A 24,911-nucleotide genomic window follows, 5' to 3' on the forward strand; every position below is an offset into this window, starting at 1 on the left:
TTCTGAAATTTTCTGGCCCGAAAAACCAAAACCTCTGGTGTTTTTCGATTTTGAAAAATATAAGTGACGAGTTCAAAGAAGGGTTCATTTCTACGGAATGATCTCGACACGCGCGCCGAATTAATTATGAAAATTTGGTGTCACTACAGTAACCTTAAAGGTACACACATACATACACAAATTTTTCAAAATTATATCTGCGAGACCACTCAGCACACCCTCATTTGAAATCGTACAAATGGAAAATAAAATAATTTTTAAAAGTTTTCCAATGAAAACTAAACAGATAAGAAATTTGGATTTTCAACCAAAATGGAAAACTTAAATTTTAAAACCTTGAGTAAAATTAACATAATTTTATATTAACAACAACAAAACAAAAATGTCTTAAAAATCGCCAAAACAACCAAAAAGTGGTCCCCGAAGGGTATTTTTGAGAGTTTTTAACGTAAAATTGAAGGTAACAAGAAAAGTTCAACAAAAATTCAAAAAGCAACAACAAAATTAAATATAAATTTAAAAAAAAATCATCTAATCACTGTCCTCCTCCTCCTCTTCATCATCCTCTTCTTGTTCCTCCTCATCAATTTCTTCATCCGAATCTTCATCATTTCTTCGTTTTTTGCTCTTTGGCTCATCATCATCATCACTATCTGAATCGTTTTTCGGTCCAACTAATCCATCGAAAAATCCTTCAGTTTTTCTCATTTTCTTCGATTTTGCATCCTGAGCTCTAAGAATCGGAATCTCATCGATAATTGGTCCCATATCCCATTTTTTGATTGTACAGCTCATTGAGATCATTGTAAAAACTGTTGATTTGTCAGTTGAAATCTGAAAAAAATGGAATATAATTGGATGTTTTTTGAGGTACGAAATTTTAATGTTATTTGTAGAACTTGTAGTTTTATTCTTTCAAAACACTGAATTTTTAAAAATTCTTGAAAAATAAATTTTCAAAAAAAAATTTTAATGAAAATTTGTCCATTTCCATTGTATAAAACCGAAAATGTGAAAATTCCGAATAAAAAATTGTTAAATTTTAATAATTTACTGTAATTTGTTTTTTTTTTTGGAAAGAAATTCGGTTATTTCAAATTTGCTCAATTTCTCCAAAATACATAGAATTTTTTAAAAGCAATTCCCTTACCGTAATAGCATCAATACCATCATCATCACTCTTCTCATCACCATGATATCCAGCATATCCTAATCTTTTCGATGGTTGAACATTCAATAATCTCATTCGATTACTTCCTTGACTTGTTAATCCCAATAAACCACTTCTCAATTCAACAATTCCATTTACACCCATTTCAAAACCACTTTCAACTCTTTCCAACAAATTTCCATATTCATTTAAATTAAATACTTCAACATATCCATCTTCTCCTCCAACATATACCGATCGATTTGTTCCACAAACTGAATAGAGCTCCGAGTGCATTAGTTCACTTCTCATCTGCAAAATTAATGAAAATTAGAAGGAAGGTTGCATTGAGGTTACTGTAGTTTACGGTGGACAATTTGATGATCTCACTTTAAACTATTGAAAAAGGGACGAAAATTGAAAAAAAAAACGAAAAAAATTCAAAATGTTCATATTTTCCTGAAATTCAGATTTTTCGAAAAATCGACAGTTTTCGTTTTTGAAGTATATATTTTTTCAACAAAAAAAATCGAGAAATTTTCGATGTGACTACATCTGTTAAAATTTTTAGAGATTAAAAAAAAATGTTTTAGTGATTTTTTTTTCAATTTCGCGATACAATTTTTCGACATTTTCTCGCTAGACTTTTTTTATATTTTTTTCCTAAAAATAAAGCTATAAAAATGTTTTAATGTTCATAATTTACGGCAAATTTCTCAATAAATTTATTCGGAAAATGAAGAAATATCAAAACTAGAAATTTGCGCCGGAATTCCAAAAAAACCTGATCCTTGAATTTTTTTCAAAATTGAAAAAAAGTCATTAAAAATTTTGGAAATCTTTTTTTTTTTGAAAATCGAAAAATCTAAAATGTTTCTTGATTTTTTGGAATAATCCAATCCATAAATTCCTATAATTTCTATTTTAAACGAAGTTTTCATATCTTCTCACCGAAATATATATTTTAAAGCGCTTTTTTTGAGAAAAAGATTAAAATACTCAATTTTTTACCTTAAGCTTTGCCTTTCTAAGATCGTAAGCTCCAAGTGTACCATCTGAAGAAGTTGCCAATAAATTTGATTTCACATCAACTTTCAAATCATTAATATCTTCATCTTGTTCCTGCCATTTTCTAATATTCGCATTTTCCGATGCAACTTCTGGATCCAAATTCCATGTTTTCACTTCTCCCGATTCATCAGCTGTAGCCAATTGTTGAGATTTTAGAGCAGTTGGTGGAAGTGTACAAATGGCAGTTGGTACAGAACGATGACATTTTAGAATACAACGAACACTGAAAAAAATAGAGTTTTTTAAATCAGAAGGATTGTCGGTTTTCGACTAAAAAAAATGCATTTTTGCTAAAAAACATTTTTTTAAATTATGATTTTTCAGAAAATCGGATTTGATATTTTCAAAGATATCGAAAAATCAAAAAAAAATCATAATTTTCTAGTATTTCCCGATAATTTTTTTCGACAAAAAATCCTATTTCGATTTCAGCTGTAAAAAATAATTTTAAAATAGAAAACATTTTCGATCTCAGAAAAATTGTATTTTATTTTCTCGAATTTTTTGTCCGATTTTTTAAAATTATTATTGGAATTTCCGAAAATTTGATCGAAATTTTTTTTCCAGTAAAAAACAATGTTACTGAGATTTTTTTGAATCGAGAATATCAATAAAAAATTATGCTAAACATGGAAATTTTTTGCGTTTTTTCAAAAATTTAACTAATTTTCAAATAATTACCGTTTTCCCGTGTCAATATCAAAAACACAGAGAGATCGATTCTTTGTAACGGCATAAACTCGTTTCTTGTGTTCATCAAGATCAACTCCTCGAATACTGCTTTTTGTCTGAAATTTCCAGATTTCTTGAAACTCTTCCTCGTGTTGTTGGGTGTCATAGAATCGAATACTTCCATCCACAAATCCAACGACAAGGCGACTTCCATCTTTGTTAGATTTCATACAAAGTGGTGGATTATCAAATTCGACGAGCATCTGAAGTTATTTCTATTTTTGGAATACATGAATTTATACGAATATATTTTTAAAAACTGTTTAAAAATATATAAAATTGAAATGAATTTTTTCTTCAATTTTATCCCAAAAAAAAATTCCGATAGCATAATTGTTTTTGAATAAAAAAAAACAGAAAAATCGATAATTTAACACTTTTCTAATTTTTTAAAAGAAAAATGTCTAAAAAATTGAGAAAAATGCTTCGAATTGTACAACAGAGAAAAATTGAACAAGAAAACCAAGAAATTTCGCCTGAAAAAACCGACAAAATTCACAAATATTTTTTGAATTTTTGTTGAAAAATGGAAAAATCAGGAAAGCTATTTTCTTGGTTTTTAGATTTTTTTTCGTTTTTGTGAAAACACAACATTTTCTGTTTTTTTTTAACTTTAAAATATATAAATACGATTTTCAATGAAAAACGCCAAGAATATAAGCCAAAAAATGAAAAAAGCAATAAAAACATGAATAATCTTTTCATAAGGGTGAAAAATCCGTTTGAAATTGTATAAAAACCGATGAAAACATAAAATACTGAATGAAATACGACGGGCGACGATGATGAGAACACCCGAAAATACGGAAAAAAATAAGACATAGAATAACAAGAGAAAAACATATAATACAATCAAAGAAAAAAATCAACTAAAATTCAAAATCTAGCGGTGGCGGTCCTGACCGGTGTGTGGGGGGAAATAAGGTTGCTTAGAAAATGTTTAAAGCAACAAAAAAACATAGAATGAGAGTAATAAGAGATAAAAATAAATTAATACACTAAGAAAAAGTATAAAAATAAATTTAAAAAAACTGAAGAAAAATTTTTGGGGTTAGTAAAACTGAAATTGGCTAAAATCTGAATTAGGATGATTCATTAAAAATGAATGGAAAACATAATATGAAAAGTTTTTTTTGGAATGAAAAAGAAAGGGAGAATAAAAGCCATATTGAGAAAAAAGGGTGAATTGCTTGAAATCTAATTAATCAAATTTCGGAGGAGTCGCCGGTCGTGGTTTTTGTAGTTTTTCTTTCTTGAAATCCGAATAAAGTTGAGTTAGTGTGTCGTTTTTGTCGGAGCACACTGCTCGGAATTCCGATAAGAGATAATCTTGGAACTTCTCAGAACATTGACTGAAAATTTAAAAATTATTGGGGAAATTTTTTAAAAATAGTTTTTATAATTTGCGAAATTCGACTAATCGTAAAAATAGGAAATTTTCATTTTATTGGTAACTTATCCATTTTCTGTAGAATTTTTGTCCAAATATTTTCTATAAATACCTAATATCCGAGTCGTTCTTTTTTTTGAAAATTGAAAACCGAGTGCGTCAGTTTTTTAAAAACATTTTTTTCCGAAAGCGAAAGGCTTTTTATTTTGGAATTTTTTGACTGCGAAAAATATTTCGGTTTTTTCCGTTTTATTTTTTTTCGTGTTTAGATTTTTTTCAAAATCGAAAGCGCATTTTATGTGACTTTATTGTAATTTCAATTAAAATGAATATCCAAAAATAATGAAAATTTGACTTTTTCTGTGAATTTTCAAAATTTTTCAAAACGTAGTAAAATCAAAAAAATTGATTTTAAAATTTTCGTTTATAACGACTTAAAAAAAATTTCGTTTGTTTTGTTTTCTGAAAATCGAATTTTTTTTACTTTTTGGAAAAGTTGAAATTTAAAAAATAATCTCTACATTCTGCATTTTTTTCAGTCAATTTCTCGTTTTTTCGTTTTTCAAAAAAAAAAGCAGTTTCTGATAAATTTTCGATTTTCTCTGAACAACAAAGAAAATTCCTGGCTTAGAATAATTTAACTTTTTTTTCTATAATTTAGTAAAAAACCGAACCCTCTATATCGATTACTAAGCAAATGATTCCATGCCCAGTAGAAGAACGGTGGACGATTTGGATTCTCAGAAAGAACAAGTGAAATGAACATTCCACCAGCCTGATGAATGTAATTCATAGATATTGTAACATCATCCAAATCTCCATCATCTCCTTCCAATTGTAATGTCGGAGATGGAGAAGATAGTGCTTTTGTATGATCAGATGATGATGAATCAGTACGAGGTGATGAGAAATCATGCTTCACATTACATCCAATATCAATAAATCCGAATCGGAATAGAATTTTAAGAAGAAATTCTCGTTCATCCGAATGTGCAACTACTTTCTCTTTCAATTGAATACGTATTGGACATCGAAGTGGATTTGAATGAGTATCTTGTGCCAAAGCGAATGGATCTTCTGGTACTGGATATAGTGACATTCCTTGTTTACTTGCTTTGTTGAACCATGAGAGTACTGTATCAGCAACTGTTTGTCCAGTACCCATTACCCATTTCATTGTGATTCGGAATGCTGTGTCTGGGTAGAACCAGTGATCGTAGGTTATCTAAACAAAGAAATATATAGAAAATTATTATAAATTCTAGAAAGCTTTAGCTTGAATCGGGGGTGGGCGGCAATTGCCGTTCGGCAAATTTTCTTACCGACAAATTCGGTTTTTCGGTTTGCCGGAAATTTATATTAGCCGATTTTTTTCAAAATAGTTAATCCTTACTAGTTAGAATGCGTACAATTTTGAATTTTCCAAAAAAAAAAAAGTACAAAACCACAATTTGCCGGAGGTTTTCAATTCCGGCAATTTTCCGGTTTGTTAGAGAAAAAATCGATTGCCGCCCCTGGTAGAAATCTTCAAATTTTTCAAAAAAAAGTAACAAAAATACAACATTTATTGCATTTCTGGCAAAAATTTTATCGTTTTCGTATTCGAAAAAATTGTGAGAATTACAGAAATTTTTCTCTGTGTTTTAAAATTTCGTTAGAAAGATAGAATTTTTAAAAATACGGTTTTTTTTTCATTTTTTGGTGGAAAAAACTTCTTTTTCGGATACAGTTTTTCAGGATTACAGTAATCAATTTGTGAAATTTCTGAGAAAATAACACTGTACAGTTTTTTTAAAGTTTTTGAAAGAGTTGCATTCGATGTAATGTTTTTTTCTCAAAAATAGTTTTTTTCCTAATTCTGAAGCTTCAGAATTTTTTTTAAAACGAACCCGAGTCCATTCTCCAAGCGGTGAATCAGGAGTTGGTGGTGCCAATTCCATATCTATATCTCCTTGTAATTGCCATTTACATTCAGTTTCCTCTTCTTGACATATCTTATTTTTATATTCAACCATCATGAATCTCGATACTTTCGAATTTTCGGGAAAGTCAGGATCCGAGATATAACACAGTTGGAATCCATATTCAGCTTTGAATTTGAACATTTTCTTCGAGTTTAACGACGATTCCGATCCGTATTTGCCTTCTGAACCTTATTTAACGATTATTACAGTACTTTTTTACTTTTTAATATTTTTTTAATAAAATGTGTTACTCATAAACTTTAATTTTTTGGATTGATTAGATTTTGAAAATCTTTTTTTTCAAAAATTCCAACCCCATTGTGCAAAAAAATCGGGATTTGCTGTTAAAAAATTTATTTACATTTTCATTTTTACATTTTTTAAAGCCTCCGTTTCGTTTTTTTTACGAGACAAAAAATTCAGGCAATAAATTTTGAATTTTGTAGAAAGTTTATTGTAAATATTAAAATTTTTTGAATCGCAAAATTGAATAACATTTTTTTCAAATTATATTTTTTGAATAATCAACAAAAACTCCATTAACTTACTTGAAGTGATAACCTGAATAAATTTTGAATCCGCGAGTCGCCGAATTAGATTCACAGCTATCTCGAATTTGCTAATTTCTTCCACATTATCTGGAAAAGTAAAATTATTTGAAAATTTTTGCTACTGGAAAATAGATTAATTTTTTTACAAGGAAAACATTTTGAACTTCCAAATAAAATTCATGTCATTTGAAAGGAAAACTTAACCTAGGCAGGTGTTTAAAGAAAACGAAACATTTTTTGAGGTTTCTCTTTTTCAAAACGGAGTGAAATTTTGGAAAAAAAAGCTGTGAGCTGTAATATATATTGAATATATTGGATTCTATAACAGAAAATTTAATTGTGGAGTTTTTTCTGTTTGAAAAATGCAGTTTTTAGCAAAAAACCGTAAAATTATTTTTGAAAATCGAAAGGCTATTTTTTTTCCGGTTCAAGGAAAAAATCTAATTTTAAAACCCATATGTTTCATTTGGAAATATTCTTACATCTGAGCCAAAGTGCAAAATCATAGACGACAAACATATTTGCCGGATGAGCCACACTCATTTGCTTCTCATTTGTGTTTTTCAGGCCAACATATGGAGTTTTCTTGAAATCTTCGACAATTGCTTTGTAATTTTGTGGTTTATTCTTCCATTTCTGCTGCCGATCTTGAAGAGAATTCGGATCCGGTACCATTCCCTGATACTGTAGTTTATTCATCAATAATAAGAGTTTCGTGAGTCGAGAATACCATGCTTCATTCGGCGATTCAAATTCTTTTGGATCACGAAATTCGATTCCTTTTCCTTCGGTTTGTTTTTCGATTAATTTCGTTTTGAGAATATCCGTTGGATGGAAGACTACCAGGAATGATGCTGAGAAACATTTCATCGATTCAGTGTATAGAATATCAGAGAATATATTCTTGAATGCACTATCAAATGCCGACCAATTCAATTTATCCAGATCATGATGACGCAGTTTTGTGGCACTTTTTTCGTATGTTGATGCATCCGGAACCTGAAATTTTAGTTTTCAAACAAAAGTCGGTTACACTCGTAATTATTAGAGCGCAATTTTTATCAAAATATTGAAGCTCTTACAAAATAAAATTTCAAAGTTACAAAATGTTTCGGTTTTCGGTTTTTAAAGCTTTTAAAACAATTGTTTTCTATTTTTAAAACACGAATTCTATGAACAAATTATCGAGCCCGATTAGATTTTTTTACATAAGTTGAAATAATTTTTTATGTACCTACCTGGAAATAATACATATAAGTAGTATTAAAATATCTCGAATTGAGCTCATCATCATGAGCATTCTTCTTAAATGGTCGAATAGCTTCATCAAGATTCTCCTCATTTCGCATCGACGGTCGTTCACACCATCCAGGAAATCCGGCAACTTCATCCGATTTCTCGGCTTTCGGTCTGAACAGTGTGATCCGTACTACATCCTTTTCCAATGCCAATTTATGATAAAACTTGTTGAATGAAAGAACAATCTCCGGATTCTGTATTGTTCGTGGATTACTTCGACTTCGTTCCGATCCACCACTGCCGACTCGTTCTTTTTCACTTTTTGTCACTTGTTTTCTTGATAAGTCTGGTCGACTGCTCGATGGTTTCTTTGCAGCTTCACAGCTCACTTCAACCAAACTCTGAAATTCATTATTAATTGAAAATACTTAATATTTATAATTATAGTGGGGCCATCGTCGAAGATAGAAAATTTAACATTTAAATAGTTTATAAATTATAGATGGAGTACCGAAATTTAAGATGTATTAAAGGGTGATATAATTAAACAAGAAATAAGTTCCGTTCGAGATTTTAGATGAAAATAGGAATTTTTTCAAAATTTTGAACCGCCATAATTTTTTTGAGTTGTTTGGACCATTTTTGAAAAAAATCAATAAATTCTAATCAAACTTCGAACCTTATCAAGCAACACAATCTGATATCCTCGCTGTAACCTCTGTAGAATAAGTTGCTCATAGACTAGTTGAGCCATCGTAGGCTTCTCGTTTCGATCTCGAATCCGGCGATATCTTTGATCTTTAACTTGAGTTTGTAAGGTAGTTTGAACATCCGAATGATGACTATTGCTCATTTCTAACGAATCAAATGGAGTTCCAATAATTGCACATTCATCCTGCTCATACAACCCATTTCTGAAACATTTCGAGGGTTTTCAGGCTCAGAGAAATCTCATTTTTAAACCTATAGTCCTCCAATGATTTATTTGTAACTTCAATCGAATATTCATTCATTCTAAATTGAGTCTGTAATGTTTGTCCATCGGGAAAGAAATCAGTTGTAATTGGAAGTAATGCAGATCTGACAAGTGATTTCCAATCGGTTCCAATTTCCATATCAACATTCCATTTCTCTTCTCCAGTTGATCCCCATGCCCATACTTTGTACTTTTTACTCGCATTTCCAGCGGAATTCGATTTTGAAGAGTGTTTACGATCATCTTCCATATTGGCTCCACGTCTTGATCTTGTTAATGAGCTGCTTTGTTGTTCAGGGCTCTTGCTTATTGAAACTGTATCCACTGAGCCAATTTCTGAAGCTAGATGGAATTAGTGATGTGTGTTGGTTTTTTGAGAAATAAAAATTGCTAAATAATTTTTTTTTGGTTTTGGAAAAAAATAAGTTTTCGGTCCTTTTTTGGAGAAAAACTCTATTTTTGTTTTTTTTTCGCGCCCAAAAATAGTTTTTCGATTATTTCAATTTTTAAGAGAACATTTTTGACTTGTTTTTTTGTTGAAAAATCAAGATTTTCCGGCCTATGCTCCCAGGGGGCATCGAGAGAGGGGGCATCGCGTTCTAAGGGGGCATTAGGTCAAAGGGGGCATTTGTTCGTAGGGGGCATCCGTTCAGAGGGGGCATCCATTCAGAGGGGGCATCCGTTCAGAGGGGGCATCTGTACAAACTTACACAGGTTCCAATGGGATACCTGTTCAAAGGGGACATCGGTGAGAATTGATTGAATATTTATAGACAGGAGTATGCAAAGGTTTTCATATCAGTCACACATGCATTTGGTCGTTGTTTGGAAGTTGTGTAAAGTTTGGCACCTTCATGCTTGTATTTTCTTCTTCTTTTTCTGTTCATATCTCAACCAACAAATTTTTTAATGAAAATAATCAACTACAAAGTTGTACTTCAGATTAAGATATACAACTTTGTAGTTTATTACTTTGTCTTAAAAAATTTTCCCACGGAGATATCAACATCCGAAGTGAGTGCGTATTTTGAATTTTGAGGTTCTACTATACCTCAGGTTTCTGTCTGAAATCGTGTTCAGAACATCTAAACTAGATCAACTACAAACTTTGCATTTTTCTATAACATCTGATCAAATTTTAAAAAGTTTTCAAAAAAAAATTTAGAAAATTTTTGTAAGGGGTACCTTTTGGATTTTTTTTTTCATAAATCGAAAAAAATATTGATACCTAAAAAACCAAATGTTTTTGACACTATTGCCAACAACATTTCAGTTGGACACATTTTATTGCACAATCTCATTGCCAACTATCCTATGCTGACACCTTTGAAATATGCTTATGCTGACGTTTTGAATATGCTTATGCTGACGTGCGCTTATGCTGACAAGAGCTCTCACGAGAATTTCGTGATCCAAAAAACACATTGAAAGCTTATATCAGGACACTTGACGACGTAAAAGAAAACCGAACCTATCCAGATTTGAACCAGCAATGACTGTATCTGAAGACCGTGCGCTTAACCACTACACCAAAAGGGCGAGAGGTGCGCGCGTTCTCAAGGAATATATGAAATCAGTCGAGCTGTATGACAACTAGAGCTTCTCTCGATTGGAAGATATCTAGTACTTGAAAATGTGTTCATAAAGCTTGGAACTACTACAGAATAAGTCATTAAGTTATTTTCTGTTCCTAATGTTCAGTTTCTACAAGAAATCTATTCCACATTGATTTTTGTGGTGAATTTGAACCTTCCGTTGGCCTAAAATACTTTTGGAGAGCTACTTTTTTCGGAAGTATTCTTAAGTCTTCTACAAATTCAACTTGTTGGAAAATCGGGAACTTCTCTGATTCCTCGAAAATACTGTTTTTTTAAAAAAAATTTTGGCCTAAATTTTTTTTTCCTCAAAAACACCTTCATTCTGGTATTTTCTAGGAGCATATGTCATCTGTATTGTTTAATAATTTTTTGTTGCTTCAAAAGCTCTGTTTTTGTGCTTAAAACTCTCATTTTTGTCGATTTCTTAATTTAAAACATGGAAATTAAAAACATTTCGGAGTACGGTACACATCGGTGTTTGCGTACCTTTGCGTATCGTGCATTTAATTCGACGACATTTGTATATTTTTAAATGCAAAAATCAACGAAAAAGTTCTTTTTTAGCTCAAAACAGAGCTTTTGAAGCAACAAAAATTATTAAACAATACAGATGACATATGCTCCTAGAAAATACCAGAATGAAGGTGTTTTTGAGGAAAAAAAAATTTAGGCCAAAATTTAAAAAAAAAAAACAGTATTTTCGAGGAATCAGAGAAGTTCCCGATTTTCCAACAAGTTGAATTTGTAGAAGACTTAAGAATACTTCCGAAAAAAGTAGCTCTCCAAAAGTATTTTAGGCCAACGGAAGGTTCAAATTCACCACAAAAATCAATGTGGAATAGATTTCTTGTAGAAACTGAACATTAGGAACAGAAAATAACTTAATGACTTATTCTGTAGTAGTTCCAAGCTTTATGAACACATTTTCAAGTACTAGATATCTTCCAATCGAGAGAAGCTCTAGTTGTCATACAGCTCGACTGATTTCATATATTCCTTGAGAACGCGCGCACCTCTCGCCCTTTTGGTGTAGTGGTTAAGCGCACGGTCTTCAGATACAGTCATTGCTGGTTCAAATCTGGATAGGTTCGGTTTTCTTTTACGTCGTCAAGTGTCCTGATATAAGCTTTCAATGTGTTTTTTGGATCACGAAATTCTCGTGAGAGCTCTTGTCAGCATAAGCGCACGTCAGCATAAGCATATTCAAAACGTCAGCATAAGCATATTTCAAAGGTGTCAGCATAGGATAGTTGGCAATGAGATTGTGCAATAAAATGTGTCCAACTGAAATGTTGTTGGCAATAGTGTCAAAAACATTTGGTTTTTTAGGTATCAATATTTTTTTCGATTTATGAAAAAAAAATCCAAAAGGTACCCCTTACAAAAATTTTCTAAATTTTTTTTTGAAAACTTTTTAAAATTTGATCAGATGTTATAGAAAAATGCAAAGTTTGTAGTTGATCTAGTTTAGATGTTCTGAACACGATTTCAGACAGAAACCTGAGGTATAGTAGAACCTCAAAATTCAAAATACGCACTCACTTCGGATGTTGATATCTCCGTGGGAAAATTTTTTAAGACAAAGTAATAAACTACAAAGTTGTATATCTTAATCTGAAGTACAACTTTGTAGTTGATTATTTTCATTAAAAAATTTGTTGGTTGAGATATGAACAGAAAAAGAAGAAGAAAATACAAGCATGAAGGTGCCAAACTTTACACAACTTCCAAACAACGACCAAATGCATGTGTGACTGATATGAAAACCTTTGCATACTCCTGTCTATAAATATTCAATCAATTCTCACCGATGTCCCCTTTGAACAGGTATCCCATTGGAACCTGTGTAAGTTTGTACAGATGCCCCCTCTGAACGGATGCCCCCTCTGAATGGATGCCCCCTCTGAACGGATGCCCCCTACGAACAAATGCCCCCTTTGACCTAATGCCCCCTTAGAACGCGATGCCCCCTCTCTCGATGCCCCCTGGGAGCATAGGCCAGATTTTCCAGGTTTTCCAGATTTCGAAAATTTTATCGAATTTTCAAAAAACAGTTTTAAATTTTGGTAACTTTTCTTCCTATCAGAAAAAATGAATATGAAACAAAAATATTTTTGGGAGCAGGTACAGTACTATTGTTTCTCTTTTATCTCATCAACAGCAACAAAATTTCATTAATATTGCAATTTTGTTAATTTTCTAAACATTCTTGGGATTCATCCAATTTTTCAGGAAAAATCGAAATAATTTTTGTCGCATTTTTCAACTTTTTTTAAAGAATAATTTTTTGGTGGTTTTTTAAAGGAAAAATGTTTTTTGGTTTACAATGGAAAAATTTGATTTTCTTTTTTAATTGGGATTTTTTGGTTTTTTTTAAAACAAATTAATTTTTTTTTTTCAATTTTTAATGGATTTCTTGGGATTTCTTTTTGATTAAAAATGTAATTTTTTCGTTTTTTCGTTTATAAAAATGGATTTTTGGGTTTTATTTTAAAAAACTATTTTAATTTCCTATTGAACTTACGAGCCACAATTTTCTTCTGCTCATCCGGTGCACCAACTATGTGCACAATACTTTGCCCCGATACAAAATGATGTGCAAGTTTCGATTTTCCAGAGCTATCAACCGGGAAAACATGAATCCAGCGACGTCGATTCGCGGTAACTTGAACAGCAAAATCTTCCGGTCGAAATGGATTTATCAGCTGGCCATTTTGTCGTTTCCATACAGCAGTTAAATCATTATTTGCCAGTGTCGTCGTAGATCCATCAATTGTTCCACGTCGTGAGGGAGATGTGGCACGAAGTTTGGTTAGAGCTGCTGGAACTATTGGATTTTGTTAAGAGAAATAATAATAGAGGTTACTCACAAGAGCCAATTTCAATTGAACCACCTATTGAGCTTGGCGGCATTTTCATCGATTCATATGATGCTGAACGAGGTGATTCTGGCTGAAAAGCGATTTCAATATTAAAATCTCAAATCTCAAATTACAAATCTCTACCCGATTCTGATTATTCCACGAAGAACCTCCTGCATTGGGTACCAACGGCGGAAGACTTCTCTGAGGTGCTGGCTTCTCAATATCCTTTGCTGCAGAAACTGGCCGAACTGATCCTCCATAAGTACTTGATTCAGAATTCTTCTTGATAATTTTCGATCCAGCAATATCTCGATCCTGTGGCTCCAATTTCTTCTTCTCAACTGATGGTGGTGGTGGTGGAAGTGGTGGAGGTGGAGGTGGATTACTAGCAATTGGTGCAGCTTTTTGAGTATTATTATCTTCAGAAGGCTCTCCGTCAGTCTCTTTTCGTTCTCGGACGGAGGTTTTTGTTTTATCATCGGAATTCGGTTTCACCTTGTCCGGAGATAAACCCAAAATCTCTCTAAGTTGCCTTCTACCAGCTTCCGGTGCATCTCGTACAACAGCATCAATATCATTTGCTTCTTCTTTCGGTAATAATTGAATCTTTGCACATACATTTGATAACTTCTTTGCATCATAATCTCCACCATATTTCTCAACTGATTGTGGAAAACATCGAAAAGTTCCCGTAGATCCCATTATCATCTTCTTCGGAGCTGATAAAACCGCTGCGGGAAGTTGAATTCGAGGTCGAAATTGCACAGAAATCGCTGAACGTCGAGCCATTTGATAATACGAGTAATTCATCCAATGTGGAATGAAATATTCACATTTCTTATCCATTTGTCCAACTATCGGATGAAATACAAAAAGTGGAACGGCGTGTAGAGGTTGTTCTCCAAGGCATACCATATCCAAAGAGATTCCCATATCAATTACACGTTGTTTCGTTAAACTGACTAAATCACGATCCACGTGGAGAACTCCGTTTCCTGGGGTCACGAAGATGATCTGCAAGATATTGGGGATGAGAAAAAAAGCATCAACAACTATTTTTGAACTAGTTTTTATGAATGTTTGTTTTTCCATTTTATGGGCGTGGCTTTTTGTAGGACCGAATCTGTCAAAAAAGTTGTTGCTTTTTGTGGTGGCCGAGCTTTTCTATTCCATGACAGAAAACTATTCCATGACTGTCCCAGTCTCTAATTCAATATACAAAATTAGATATTTTCACAAATCGAATAACCTAAATTATTTTCGTTTTTCTATTTTTTTTCATTTTTACAGCAAAAAAATGGATTACAATTTTTTTCGAGTGTCTTTTTGATTTTAGAATTTTTTTTAAAAAGCCATTCTTCGATTTTCAAGAAAAAAATCCGAAAATTCTCGAATATTATTCGATTTTTCATTTTTTTTTAGTCGAAAAAAATTTGTTTTCAATAGAAATTCTCAAATATTGCAAAACAATTTTTTTTCGTTTTTTTTTAAATTTTCAAAAAAAAAGTCCAATCGTCTCACTTGTTGTCCAGTGGTCTCAAATCTTCGATCCGAATGATACATACTAAACGAATTCATACTCATATTCACAACTTGCAAGAAATTTCCATCGGCAGCCGTGGAAACTTCGAATTGAACCTGTGGAAGCATTTCTTTCAGTTTTTCCTGAATTTGTGAAGAGTATTTGCTGCAGCCAACGTTTATCTGAAATTAAAAATAAATTTCAAAAGTTAGAATGAATAGAATGACACCTCTTTGAGCTGTTTATCAGCCCAATCTTCATAATGCTCATTTTGGAATAAAAGACGATAGAAATCCTGATAATATCGTCCACGATGATCACAAGCACCTTTCATGAATCTTTTCGCTGCATCATCTACACCTCCGATCTGTAAAATTTTATTTTATTGCTTTGAACAACTTCTGATCTTACAGTCATGGGAGATCGGAAGATCGGATTCCACCTATTCCACTTACACAGCTGGAAGATCAGATTCTTCAGACTCCAAGAGTGGAATCTGATCTTCCAGCTATTGCTGAAGAATCAAGAGCACATTCCAACTATGGAGTCCGATTGATGATCTTCCCCATATATAAAACCCGATCTTCTATAGCTGAAGGATCAGAAATGATCTATGGAAGAATAGGTTCCACCTATGGAGTCTATTTTTGATCTCAGATTCTTCAGACTTTATTTTATTGATTTTTAAACAACTGAAAATCTTGCAAAATCAATATTTGGCTTCTGATCTTATAGTTAAGGAAGATAGGAAGATCCCTAGCTGGAAGATCAGATTCTTCAGACTCCATAAGTGGAATCTGATCTTCCAGCTAATGCCGAAGAATTGGTAGATCACATTCAACCTATGGAGTCCGATTTTTGATCATCCGCATGTTAAATCTGATCTTCTATAGCTGAAGGATCCGAAAATACACCTTTGGAGCTCGATACATTTCAAACTCCATGATCTTCGAATTTTTCCGATTTTTGAAAAATATCTAAACATTTTGGCCATTTTCTTTTTTTTTAGAAAAAAATCATCAACAAGTACACAATTTTATTTAAAAGCGTTTTATTTCCCAGTTTTAAAATGGAAAAATCGATTTTTGGTAGTTTATGTTGCATTTTTCCTTTGATTTTCAGGAAATTAAAGTCGAAAAATGCAAAAACTTGTATTAAATTTTGAGCAATGTTGCGTGAAAATTTTGAAAAGGTGCGAAAAAAACCGTAATATGCAACAAAACTGATAAAAATAATTTCCAGCCAAAAATTCTAATTTTCAGACTTTTTGAGCAGTTTTTGAAGAAAAAACTTATATTTTAATACTCACCGCATACCACCGTGAGCACAGAATAATTGATACATAATGTGTACATGATTGTTCTTTCCATTTCAAGAATAATTCCGTTAAAAATCCTTTAATACATTTTTCCAAATACAAATCTCCTTGCGGATCGAGTTGATTCATTTCAGAGCACATTTGAATAAATATGAGTACTGTACTTGAACTTGAACGGAATACAACACGTGTCTTATCTGTAACATATCCACTTCTGACTAATGATCCTTTTCTCCACATATCCGAAATACGAGTATTTATATTCATATATCGTTTCGGTTCTTCTACATATGTCATTCGTCCGATCAGGCAACTACGGTAACGATACATATCGGCTCGGCTCATATATTGCTCTCGGAATGTTAATTGCACATTGTCAAGGGATACCTGAAACATTAATTTTTGTTGCGAAATTTTGCTCCAAAAATGCGGTACCCGGTCTCGACGCGATTTTTTTCTTAAATAAAAAAGTGTGTGCCTTTAAAGAGTACTGTAGTTTCAAACTATCGTTGATGTAGAATTTTCATTGATTTTTTAGTTTTAAAAAAAATCTATTCATTTTTCAAAAAAAAAATTGAAATTTATCAGGAAAAAACTATAAAATCGCAAAAATTAATTTTTCAAAAAACTCATACCGTATCAACTGTCTCCAAAGTGCACTTCACAATATCATTTTGTTTCAGAAAATCTATCCGATTCGTGATAAGCCCTGGGGCTCCTTTTGCTAGGGACAATGTACAGGTCTGAAAAAATGAAATTATTTTCAAACTATATTCATAACATTATTACCACATCTTCAGGTTTTCCAATCATAACCGACGATTTCTTCTTCTCAACAACATCTTCATCTTTATCCAACTCGGCGAGCACTGCCTGACGGGCGGCCTCATCATAAACTCTCGAATTTCGATTACTCGACGGTCCGCTCCGATGAATACTTGCAGCACTATTCGTCTTTTTTGCTTCGGAGAGAATTGTTGTTTCAATTCGAAATGATAATTCATGATCACCAGTTTCATCTGTTTTTGATACTGTAATATAGCATGGTTTCATAAATGCAAGTGTTTTATCATGAACGAGTACTGCCATATGTTCATCTTCCTTCAGGCATGATGGTTTTTTGCTCTGAAAAATATGAATTATTTTTGGAAAATCAAAAGAATTCGATTTTTTTGAATAATAGATTAAAACTGGCCATATTTTCGATAAAATTTCTACAATTTTATTTTCGATTATCTCCGGTTTTTTTGCTCTGAAAAATACTTTATTATTGTCAATAACCAGAAAACCAATTTTGCGACAACTAACAGCCGGCAACTGATCAAAATTATTGGAAAAACTAAAATAAAATAAATCAAAATTACAAAAAGACTGAATTTCAAAATGAAGCATCATAAAAATGCCTAAAAATGAAAAAAGAATGCTAAAGGGAGGAGTAGAGATTTTTCCGAAACAATTTTTTAAAAAACCGGCTGAATTAAACTTGATTTCCCAAGCAAATGAATTGCCTAATTTCGAAATTTCTGCATTTTCTGGACATACAATTGTGCGGAAATTCAAATATAATTTCAGCTGTTTTTTTTTTGGAAAATTCATGAAAATCATCTAAAAATTGGACATTGCTTAAAATCTTCGAATTTTACCAACATTTCCATGTCGCAAATTAATTTTTATTTAATAACTTTTTTATTTTGCGTATTTTCAGTGAAAATTGTCCAGATTATCGTTCCAATCATCAGAAAATGCAAAAGAGAGAAAAAAACGTGCAAAAGTAAATAATTAAATAAAAATTAATTCATCAACACGGAAGTTGAGAAATTACACGGAAGTTGAGAAATTGGAGAATTTAGTTCATCGAAGTTTATTTTCGAATTTTTAATCCATCAAAACCGGTCTATTGAGGTAATTTGAGTATTTTAACTTTACTTTAATTTTAATTTTTCAGTATTTTAATGAATAATTCTGTGCCCTATCCATTACGAACCGGATCACAATGCGGACATTTGTCGATCGTGTGATACACGACTTTAGCATTCCATGTCATCTTCTGTGCCTCGTGAAGTCCAAGTTGTAGCTCATTTTCAGGCGGTGGTTCAGTGGTTGCTCTCCGTTGACTTGAGTTATTGCTGCTGCTGGGTCCAGCTATTTCGAACGCCATCCCCGTGGATCCACACCGCCTTCACGGACCAAAGCAGCACCTGCGCTTTTGAACGAAGATTTTCGAAATTCTTTTGCTCACTTGGAAGGGATGACTGAAAAAAATCGATTTTTTGAGAAAAACTAATTTTCAGAGAATTTAATTATTACAAAGACGCGAACATTTGTACAAAAAATACGGTAACCGGTCTCGACGCGACAATTTTAGTTCAATGCAAAAATGTGTTTAACAAAAATATCGTAGCTGCATAATTTTCATAGATTTTGTTCAAATTTTAAGTATTTTAATATTTGTATGAGTAAATATATTTTTGAGATAAAATCGATGAAAATTCTGTGCAAACAAAAGTTTTTCGATTAGAAAAATAAAAATTGAAAGAAGATTATGAAAAATCGATGAAAATTCCGTAACAAAGAGATTCTTAAACTACAGTAATCCTTAAAGGCGCACACCATTTTTGCATTTAATACACATTTGTCGTTTCGAGACCAGCCACTGTACTGTTGCTGCAAAAAGCGCAAAATTTTCGTTTTTAAGGAACTAATATTGAAAGAATTTGTAAAATTTCTTTTTTAAAGATAATTTTGCCAAAAATAAAATTAGAAAATTATTTTTATATTTGGAGAGTATTAGGAAACTCTGATATTTTTTAAGGTATTTAAAAAATTTTTAAACGAGAAAAAATAAGCGAAATTTGACTTCAACAAAAAAAAAGGGATTTCTTTAAAACATTAAAATAATTTGACAAGTCTTCATTTTAAATATCTATCGCAAGAGTTGTTGTTGTTTTTTTTTTTGGGAATAAATTGATTGATATTGGAGAAAAGTAATAGAAAAACAAAAAAAAACCACTGACAACCAAAACAATTTTGTTAGATTAATCTAGATTCAAGAGAATATTTGGAGGGAAATGGGATTAAAATATAAAAGGTTTCGTTTTCTATGAAAATGTGATGAAAGGAGGGAGGGAACACGGAGATAGAAAAATAAGTTATCGAGATCCAAATAAAAAAAACAAAAATTAGAAAATTATTTAAAGATTATAATCAAGTTCGTAGCGGACATATTGATTTGTTGGGGTGTTCTCGATACGTGGATAGGCGGCAATAAGAGCATCTGCGGAGCCAAGAATTAGGTTGTTGAAGACCTGGAAATATTAATATGAAATTACATAAAAATTTAGCGCTTGTGGAAAAAACGTCTCAATATTCCGAATACAAATTTTAAAAAATTTATAGAAATTTTCTAATCTTTTTTTAAATTTTGCGGAAAATTTGAGAAGTACCAAAACATTTTTGAATTCCCGCGCAACCTGTATTTAATTTTTTCCTTTTTCAATTTTTCCGGTCGCTCACTTTTGGTCGAAAAAAAAGAAGATATTTCACAATAAAAATAAATTTTCTCTGAAAAATAAAAATTCAATTGAAAAAAATCATTAAAAAATTAGAAACATTCTATAAATATTTTAAAAGCTATATTCCGAATATTTCCACTATTTCTGTAATTGAAAATTCAAGGAAACTAAAATAATTACCTTCCACACTGGTTCTCGAACTTTTCTCGCTGGATGCCAAAGAGCTTGCAGGCAATATTGAAGAACCTGAAATGAATTTTAATTTTTGAAATTATTAAGAATTTAAAATAAAAACCTTAATAGGTCCCAACGAAACTCGCATTCCTTCACATGCAAACACCCATCGTTGAATAAGATGCGGTGAGTTTTCCAACATATTGGGCCACACATAATTCAATAAATGAATAAGTGCATCTTCACAACCAAATCCATAAACTCCAATAGCAAGATGAGCAACTGCGTCGACTGCAATCTGACGATGAACTTGATCTCTTTCCATTAATGCATCAATGAGCAGCGGAACAACTGCATAAATGTAGTCTTTTGCCATTTCTCCAATGTATTCGAACATGAATGAAAGAGCTTTTAAAACTCCGTTTTGTACATTAATTTCAGGTACACGATACTCGTTCATAATTGCTGGAAGTACTGTAAATGGGGCACAAGTTTCCGAAACAATGGCAATGGCGACTGTTGTACACACACGGAGCTGGCGTTCTTGGACCTGAAAAATAATTTATTTTAAAAGAATCACTTCTAATCCGAGCCTACCTTCAAATTATTGAGCAACGTTGCGAGAACATCATGTGGTCCGATAGCTTTTGCAATAAATCCAAATGTATTAATTGCAGCTCTTCGAATACTTTTCTTGTGAGCTTTAAGCAATTCGAGAAGCTCGAAACAGATTCTCATCCATTCTCTTGCAGATACAAATTCAGATCCTCTATCAGCGATTGCTCCCACCAAATCGATACAGTTCTCCTGCACTTTCTCGTGACGATTCTTCAAAATTGGTGTCAATCTTGGCAGCAAATCTTTGATTGGTGGAGTCATTTTGGTCATTCCAATAACATTGCAAATTGCTTTCAATGCACCGAGAATTGATCCAAGTACTTCTGGATATTCTTCTCCCAAATACTCATACAATACTACTCCCATGTGTCCCATCATTTTCTCCTCTTCACACATATGCATAACCGGTGCAATTCTGGCAATTAAATCAGCAGCTTGTTGACGAACTTTTGCAGATTTGTTGTTGAGACGCCACAGAATAGTACCACAGATTTGTGGGATATATGCCTTGGCACGTCGTCCAAGACTTGAGCAGATTGTTCCAAAACCATCAAGCATCACAGAATCTTCTTGAGTTTGTTCCTGGAAAGCATAAAGAAGACCATCAATCAGTTGTTCTTCAAGTCGAGCATCAATATCAGTCGCTCCTTGCAACGCTACAATATTCTCAATTGTTTCCATAACCATTTTTCTGTATTGCTCATTTTCATCCTTCAAATCATCAACAATTCGAGCAATCATCTCAACGCATCCGACTTTTTGAGCAATTTCCACAGTTGTATCAACCAATTGGCGATAGTTACGACGATCCATAGCCATTCTTTGATTCCAGAATGCTTTGAAGAAGCTTGGAAGTACTTCGTCTCGAATGTAACTCGCTTCTACTCCGTCTGTTGCACAACACTGCTTGACAACCTGCAAATTTAAATGTTAAACGATAGTTCTACGAATGTTTTGGTTATTATATCACTCACCTTTAAAACAATCTTTTTCATTTCCTCATCTGGCGATGCAAACTCGCGAATCAAAATGAGCATCACTTCTCTTGTATAATATGAAGCATATTCTGCGTCCATCAATGGAATCAGGTAACCAATAGCTTTAAGGAATGCAGCAAGACCTTTTCCACGATGCATACGAATACCTTTCCAAAGAGGTTTCAACACTGAATCGAAAGCTTCAATTCCGTATGGAGATGAAGCTTCGGCGAGAGCTGCCAAGCAGAGAGCAGTGATAGTTCGGACCTGAAACGATTTGCATCAATTCCAGAAACTTTAGAAATTAAAAAGAAAACCTTTTGCTGTTCATCATCCAATCCGCTTTCAACAATATCAACAAGTGCTTTCAAATGTGGTAATACTGCACAACCCATCAAAATGGCCATTTGTTGAACAATTTTAATACCCGTGTGCCGAGCCTGCCAACTTTTTTTACTTTTGCACACAGCTTTAAGGAATGGGAGGAGAGCTGGAATTCCGAGAGCTGAGGCGACGACAGCGAATGCACGAGCGGTTGTATTACGGACATATCTGCAAATTTTTGGGTTTGATTAAAAGCTTTGTGATGTTTTTTCTGCTTTAAATTCATTAAAACTGACCCGCAAATACCGAATTTCATAGTGAGATTTTTAAAAATCTAAAAAATACATTTTTAAAACTTTTTTTGAAAAAATTCGGTCTTTTCGGACTTTTTTAAATTAAAAACTAGTGTAAACCTATAGAAAATCACTTGATTAATCTGAAATTAACATTAATTTCAGCTGGAACGTTTCAGAAAGTTCTCAAAAATGGCCAAAAGTTGCCAGATTTTCTATAGTTTCAAACTAATTTTTAATATTTCTTCAATTTTTTTACTGTTTTCCAGGGAAAATTGAACAACCATATATTTGGTGTTTGTTTAATTGAAAAATCAACAAAACTGTCGACAAACTTACTCATCAACATTATCAATATCAGGCCTCATTGTAGAAATCATTGTTGCCAATCCAGCGGCCTTTGCAAGGTTGGAAATGATCTCACGACCTGAAAATATTTAATTTTTAAATTTTAAAATTTATTCTAAATTTTCAAACCTTCAACTCTTGCATAATAATCCTCATCGATAAGAAGTGGCTCAATGACGACAAGAATCTTATGCACATATGGTCTGACGAGATCATCCAATTTGTATAGAATTCGATCAATAACTTTTACCATCAAATGCCGTTCTTGATCCTCCAGCGATGGTGACATGAGAAGTGGAAGAATTTGATTGAAAAGTGGACCTGCTCCGTACTTTCGCGCGTTTTCTGTTATTTTTCTCAATCCGCTCTTTCTCATTGGCGGGGTTCCATTTTTGATTTTCAATAAATGCTCCATAATTTCCCGTTCATTTTTCTCTTCTTTCGTGAGTTGACTCTCATCTACATCCATCAACAACTTATCGAAATATTGCATATCATCTGGCTTTAGAGGTGGTAATTCTGCATTCTTAGGTTGAGTATCCACCAGACCACCGACTCCTTTCTCTCCGATTCCATCTCTATCTGGTGTTCCAGGCATAAAGAATCCTCCACCAGCAGCTCCACCCATTGGAGTTGGAGTGGCCATCAACTTCCGTGATGGTGTTCTCAGAGGAATGTAGTTCATTGGAGGAACCAGAACCTTGTAGCCAGGTGGGAATAGTGAATCGAGTTCTTCATCAGTCAATGGACGGTTTCTGTCATCAATTTCCTTCTCCCATCGGTAAATTTGCATTTGTTCAGGTGTCATTGGAATCATATGAGGAGCTGGTGTTTTCATTCCCATTGCTGCCGTTCCAATTGGAGTTGCTCCACCTGAATATATTTTATATTAATTTTATATTAATTACAATATTTTGTAATAAACCTGGAGTCATTGCTCCGATTGGAGTCTGTGAAGGGTGGCTCGGTGTGAATGATGGTGTCTGTAATCCGGAATGAAGTGGAGTAGCTGCTGCCACATTCGGAGTTTGTGATGGTGTCAGATCCCATCGTGAACGACGCTTCGATGCGGATGGAGTATCCTCAATCTTAACATCATCTGATCCTCCTCTAGCAGGAGTCTCCATTCCCCATCCCGGTGTCATTGATCCATCATTGAGATTCTCTTTTGGAGTTTCATCCCAACGATTTCTTCTCGGGGTCTGTGCTGCCGGAGTCGTTGACCATTTATCCACAGAAGGAGTTGCATCAGCTGCTCCAGTCGAGTGAGCCGGTGTTTCATCCCATCTAGCAGCTCTTGGTGTTGCTGCATCTGCACTAATCTTCGAAAATCCTAATCTTTTTCGTGGAGCAGAACCCTGAGATGGAGTTGCAGAAGCTGCACCAAGATTATCAGAAGATGCATCAGTTGATGGAGCTTCAGCATCCCATCTTCCTTTCTTTTTCTCTGGCTGTCCAGTAACATGAAGCTCTCCAGCTTTTGCTCGATCGGCAAGCTCCCGTTCAACACGCCCTTTCTCTTCATGGTACATCTGATCACGCATAACTTCTGCGTAACCTCGATTCCGATTGTCAGGAGTTTGATCAACTGAAAGAATAAATTTAATTAAAGTCAAAATGATTTTCGATCTTACCAAAAGCATCCGCTCTGTCTGGAGAGATCTGTCTCCTCATAGCTCTTTCGTGATACTTGGATTGTCGTTCTGCGATGGTTTTTGTGCGAGTATCTGCGAATGGATCAGTGTCCTCGGAGGCAGCAGCCACCTCTTCGATGAATTTGTGTGGCTGTGCATAATTTGTACTTTTCTTTTGTACACTCGGCATCGAATCCTCATCGACGTCATCTTCTTCTCCGGTTCCAATCGAGTCTAGGTAACTATCCCGATTTTCACCACGAACACTTCCGTAAACATCCTGAAATTGAAAAGATTCAAAAAGTAATAGAGAATTTTCAAATTTTCAAATAAAGTATTAGAATTCACTAACCGTGTCGAAATTACCAGCGGCTCCGAAGGCCACTTTATTTCCGTTTCCCTTATTCTCATCGTTGTCTTCGGCTGCCGCGGCACGCTGGTTTGCGACCCTTTTGCGGTTCAACTCCTGCGCATAAGCCTCGCCTGAACGAGACATCGATCTACAATCAATATTGATTATATGGAAGAAAGATTAAAGTTGGAAGGAAAAAAACTTTTTTTAGAAAAGATTTAGAAAACAACATCCTAAACTTCGATAGCTTGCGCGAAACCATTTTCAAATTGTAATAAACAATTGCAAAAATTTATTAATGAAA

At 33.3% G+C, this 24,911-nt stretch overlaps 3 protein-coding genes across 10 annotated transcripts; all 3 read right to left on the reverse strand.

Moving 5' to 3' along the window:
• Positions 1 to 342: 342 nt before the first annotated feature.
• Y44F5A.1 (WD repeat-containing protein 55) lies at positions 343 to 3,156 on the reverse strand (the record flags this gene model as incomplete). The annotated part of the gene is made up of 4 exons (NM_065450.6): positions 343 to 834; positions 1,151 to 1,462; positions 2,162 to 2,444; positions 2,903 to 3,156. 4 exons carry the CDS (start codon positions 3,154 to 3,156, stop codon positions 532 to 534), a joined length of 1,152 nt encoding a protein of 383 aa, NP_497851.1. The 3' UTR covers positions 343 to 531.
• Positions 3,157 to 3,636: 480 nt separating this feature from the next.
• depd-5 (DEP domain-containing protein) lies at positions 3,637 to 18,633 on the reverse strand (the record flags this gene model as incomplete). 8 transcript variants are annotated; one of them, NM_001381826.1, is made up of 17 exons in its annotated part: positions 3,637 to 4,305; positions 5,018 to 5,568; positions 6,233 to 6,489; positions 6,856 to 6,945; positions 7,341 to 7,857; positions 8,097 to 8,498; positions 8,777 to 9,011; positions 9,061 to 9,409; positions 13,196 to 13,492; positions 13,542 to 13,623; positions 13,677 to 14,549; positions 15,057 to 15,239; positions 15,287 to 15,424; positions 16,367 to 16,762; positions 17,011 to 17,118; positions 17,165 to 17,500; positions 18,360 to 18,633. In NM_001381826.1, 17 exons carry the CDS (start codon positions 18,531 to 18,533, stop codon positions 4,155 to 4,157), a joined length of 5,139 nt encoding a protein of 1,712 aa, NP_001366728.1. In that variant the 3' UTR covers positions 3,637 to 4,154. The 8 variants fall into 8 exon arrangements, with proteins under 8 accessions (NP_001366728.1, NP_001420385.1, NP_001420380.1 ...); NM_001433456.1 differs by having other exon boundaries at positions 6,233 to 6,495; positions 9,061 to 9,415; positions 18,360 to 18,629; NM_001433457.1 differs by having other exon boundaries at positions 13,196 to 13,498; positions 18,360 to 18,629.
• Positions 18,634 to 19,267: 634 nt separating this feature from the next.
• On the reverse strand, positions 19,268 to 24,755 carry sftb-1 (Splicing factor 3B subunit 1 domain-containing protein). Its single transcript, NM_065452.7, has 11 exons — positions 24,608 to 24,755; positions 24,256 to 24,535; positions 23,547 to 24,209; positions 22,751 to 23,494; positions 22,613 to 22,700; positions 21,974 to 22,208; positions 21,654 to 21,923; positions 20,659 to 21,594; positions 20,183 to 20,611; positions 20,068 to 20,133; positions 19,268 to 19,680 (listed from the first exon to the last, which is right to left on the reverse strand). The coding sequence occupies exons 1-11, from the start codon at positions 24,749 to 24,751 to the stop codon at positions 19,567 to 19,569; spliced, it is 3,969 nt and encodes a 1,322-aa protein (NP_497853.1). The 5' UTR covers positions 24,752 to 24,755; the 3' UTR covers positions 19,268 to 19,566.
• Positions 24,756 to 24,911: the final 156 nt, after the last annotated feature.

The sequence above is a fragment of the Caenorhabditis elegans genome, chromosome III, assembly GCF_000002985.6.
Source record: "Caenorhabditis elegans chromosome III".
Classification (NCBI taxonomy): domain Eukaryota; kingdom Metazoa; phylum Nematoda; class Chromadorea; order Rhabditida; family Rhabditidae; genus Caenorhabditis; species Caenorhabditis elegans.